Source organism: Aphis gossypii, chromosome 2 (assembly GCF_020184175.1).
Source record: "Aphis gossypii isolate Hap1 chromosome 2, ASM2018417v2, whole genome shotgun sequence".
NCBI lineage: Eukaryota > Metazoa > Arthropoda > Insecta > Hemiptera > Aphididae > Aphis > Aphis gossypii.
The window spans coordinates 54,958,563-54,962,831 of record NC_065531.1 but is presented as its reverse complement, the minus strand read 5'-3'; the positions used below and the strand labels follow the sequence as shown (position 1 = coordinate 54,962,831).

The 4,269-nt window shown below is 24.4% G+C and overlaps 1 protein-coding gene across 1 annotated transcript; it reads left to right on the top strand.

The window, feature by feature from the left end:
• Window positions 1–938: 938 nt before the first annotated feature.
• LOC114130923 (uncharacterized) lies at window positions 939–3,097 on the top strand. The gene is made up of 6 exons (XM_027996013.1): window positions 939–1,136; window positions 1,203–1,341; window positions 1,684–1,883; window positions 2,073–2,329; window positions 2,428–2,632; window positions 2,981–3,097. Exons 1-6 carry the CDS (start codon window positions 939–941, stop codon window positions 3,095–3,097), a joined length of 1,116 nt encoding a protein of 371 aa, XP_027851814.1.
• The last annotated feature ends 1,172 nt before the right edge of the window (window positions 3,098–4,269 follow it).

The window sequence follows — 4,269 nt, the reverse complement described above, 5'->3', positions numbered from 1 at the left end:
TTAAGAATAAAAACGGTTTGTTTTATTGAGATCGCTTTTAAGCGTTTACATGATTAAACCACTTATAATTATGCATGTCAACATTTATAGTAATAAACGACTTCAGGCTATAACAATAAAATTAATAGGTAAAAAAGTTCTGTCACGGTTAATGAGGTATATACCAATGGTACGGTAATACCGTATATTAATTAGCTATATTAAAAGTGGGTTTCCAATTTTTCACTGGACCGTTCCCGTGTACGTGCGCGTTTATAAATGCGGTTGTACATACACGTCCTTCATGAAAAATACTCTGGTAAGCACGGTAACTGGTAAGCGCTTAATTTTAGCGGTAAATCAACTTACTATAATTTGGCTCGACTCTATAGTGTAAATACACTTTAATTAACTTTTAAAACAATATAATTTAATATTATAATAACATAACACATTTTTAAGATTTTAAAATTAGTTACTGCTGCTATCGCTCAAATTAGACCGTTAAACACACTGAGATAATACCAAAAGCTTACCGTGTATACCAACCAATCACAGAAAAGTATTTTTATGTACGCACACGTACACGTATGTAGTGGAAACCCGCCTTAACCCATAATACATTACGTATTATACCATGGTTGGTACTTTGCAGTGAGTACCAAATGTACTATAGTAGTAAAAATAGCAAATTAGTATAATTTAGTTATTACTTAACCTAGGCTATAATATTATGCTAATTAATTGTAACTATAGTACTCTACATATTACATAATACCTATATAGGTACCTATCTAATATCAAGTAAAAAACTACGAAATACAAATTTGTTAGTCATAGACAATATTTATATATATGTTTAATATATTCATTCAATAGTCTATAACCTATCACGAAAGACTTAATAGTTATTATACTTTATTAGTTATTTTATTTTATAAAACTGTTCGTCTTGGGCAATGGAGAAGTTGCCTGCAAAAAGATCATTATTTGATACTTTTTTAGAAGAAATTAACGATGAAGAGTCGATATTAGATTTTCCAAATAATGAAACATCTATTGAAATCGAAGAAAAAATATGGATGGAGGATGAGAATTCTTCAACTAATAGCAAAGACGCTATTTTAAATGAACATAATTGTGATATTAATATTATGGTATACTTAGTACTTATTTAAAACTATTAAATACAAAATAAAATAATATTTTTTATTTTAAAATAGCTTAAAGCATTTGATGATGCATTTGAAACAATGTATGGCAATAATGAAGTGAGCTCTACTCATATTCAGAAATTATCTGAAGAATTCCAAGAAAATTGTGTGCATATGATAAATACAATTAAAACCCAAAGTGAATTGAGTAAGGACGACTTCCTAATATCCTATATACCTATTTTAGGATAAACAAATATAATTGCACTGATATCTTCTTTATATAGGTATATATATATATATTTTTTTTTGGTTTTAATTGTATTGTTGTATTTTAGAAAATCTCGTCTATATTAAAAATTATAGCTTTATATAAGTAAACATAATAAACCAAATGTCCCTAAATTCTTTATTACAGATACATATTTTCTTTACATAAAATAATCCTTGTTTGAATGTTAGTTGATTTTCTCTCATTTGGGTTCACTGACCGCTTACACCTTTTTTTAGCTGTTTAAATAATATATTTAACACAATTTTTTATTTCAAGTTGAAATCGAAAAGTCCAAGTATAATGTATTGGAAAATGAATCTACTTCTACTATAAATAAGTTACAATTGGAAGTTGCAAAATTAAACTTTCAACTCAAACAACAATCTTCATTTAGTTCTTTTATTGGATCTACACTATGTTACTATTTGTGGAAAGCAACTGAAATATCTTCAGTAATTGATTTGATTTTACAAAAAGTAATTATAAAAATCCAAAGTATAACTAATATAAATAGGCATGCATAGGTACAGACGTACATTACCCATGCGGCCATGCAATGACATCATAGGTACAAATAGCTCAAATTTTTACTCACTAGGTATCTATTTGCGCCAATGCACAATGTCAATATTTACACAGTTATATTTATATTTGAAATATTTTAGGATAACATAACAAATATGGCTACATTTATAGCAAATATACTTAGTTCTTTTATTAAATCATACGAGTATCAGCAGATGCCATCAATACAAACAAAAGAAACACAATTTGTGTTACAAATTTTGAGAATACTAGCAAACCTAACAACAACAAAAAGTGGTTGTCACTTTTTTTCCCAAGTAAATGATGGAATTAATATTGTTAATCTTATAGTGACTTTGGTGTTGTGTACACCTCCATCAAATAATATATTAAAGAAGTAAATATAACAACTTTTATTACTTTTCTTACATACAAAACTATTGTATAAACTATAAAGACAACATTTTACATTGTGAACCAATTTTTTTTCTTTAGTATTGCTTATGCAACATTGTATAATGTAAGTATCCAATTTAATGGATACTTGCTTATGAAAAATAGTAAACTTATACAAACATTACAAAATGATATTAAAGTAGTACCTACCAGAGACAACAACACAATATTGTTTTCTTTAAACTTATTACTTTCTCTAAGTAGAAAAATGGATAAATCAATGTATTTGATTTTTAAAAATGAAGTAAGTGCTATCTTATTATAAACATATTTATTGTTTATAAAATATATATTTTATTAATTTAAAAATAAAAATAACAACGGCATTAATTATATCTCAAAAATTAAAACATAGTACCCATCACAAAATCATTTACTATCGTTTAAGTATTTACCTACTTTATTTTCCCGATTAAAATATTTTAATAATGCATTATTTCACTCGTTCAGTTCTTTATTTTATATTATATGTATTATCCAAGTATCCAATCATATTAATTAATATATTTATAACAGACAATAAACTAATAGATAATTTTATTTAAGTATCTACCTATTAGAATTGATTACTATAGGTATGTTATGTATGTAGATAAATTTACAAGAAATACTCAAGTTAACAAAATATACAGAAACAGAATTAATAGCCAGAAAAATATTTGATAACATTAATATTGCAAGTAAAAAATTTACTGAAAAGTCTGAATAACTATTAGATACCTAAATCTAAAATATTTTTTAATAATAATCACAAAGGAAACATACAATTTTCTATTGACATTAAATTTATTTAGTATACTAACTTAATAGCAAATACTATAATATAATGAATAATAATAAATTAATATTTCATTTATACTTAAAATAAATACTAATATATTTTTTTATATCTAAATTTATGTTTCATGTGGTCAGTGTTCAAATAATTTTTATTTATGTAGGTACTCAATTTTATTGAAATATAAAAACATTTGATAAATGAATAGTTTGATTTGATTAATAAAAAATTTTAAAGTAATATAAATAAGATGCACTGGAAATTTTTTTAGATACACACCTAAAATACTTATTTGTCAGCTATAATTGCTCATATATTATACAATAGAGATAAAACTAATATTCTGAAATACACCTGTATGTGTGCAATAAGCACCCTAATCATTTGTTAAAAGTACTCAATATTTTTATTTAATAATTCAAGTGTTTTATTAGGGGCATGGGCACAAATCACTAAATCAATATGTTACTGTATAATGTAAATAAATATTTAAATAAAAACTATTCTGCCTGATATAGTTATACATATTTTTTAAATCACGTTCACGACTTCTAAATGAATGAACTAAATGCAAAACAATCCCTTGGGTTTTAGTAACTATTTAAATCAGCAGTCTACGCTAAAATTTGAAAAAAAGCTAAATAATTATGTTGAAAATTACTTACGGGCTACATGCATTTTTAATGGCAATGATTAAAAAAAATTAAAATGTATATATTATCTATTAATTAATTTAAGTATATTAATTTATAATAGTATGTTACAAAAAATTCATAATTCATAAAAATTATGAAATTTATTATATTAATTTAAGCATATTAATTATAATAGTATTAAATTGATTTTTATTTAAAATTGTTTTGATTTGATGGATGGTTTTCTTTGTTTCTTTTATTATTTTATTTAAGTCCAAGGGTGATCTTGATGTTGACAATCGCAGTAAATCTTTCAAATATACATCACTCAAACAATTTCTATATTTGTTTTTGCTAAAAGTCACTTAGCTCAAATAGGTTGACCCTAGATAACTCTAGTCTTATTACATTATTTTATTTTTGTCGTTAAAAATATATTTTAATGTAATCTCCTATTGAAGTCTATTA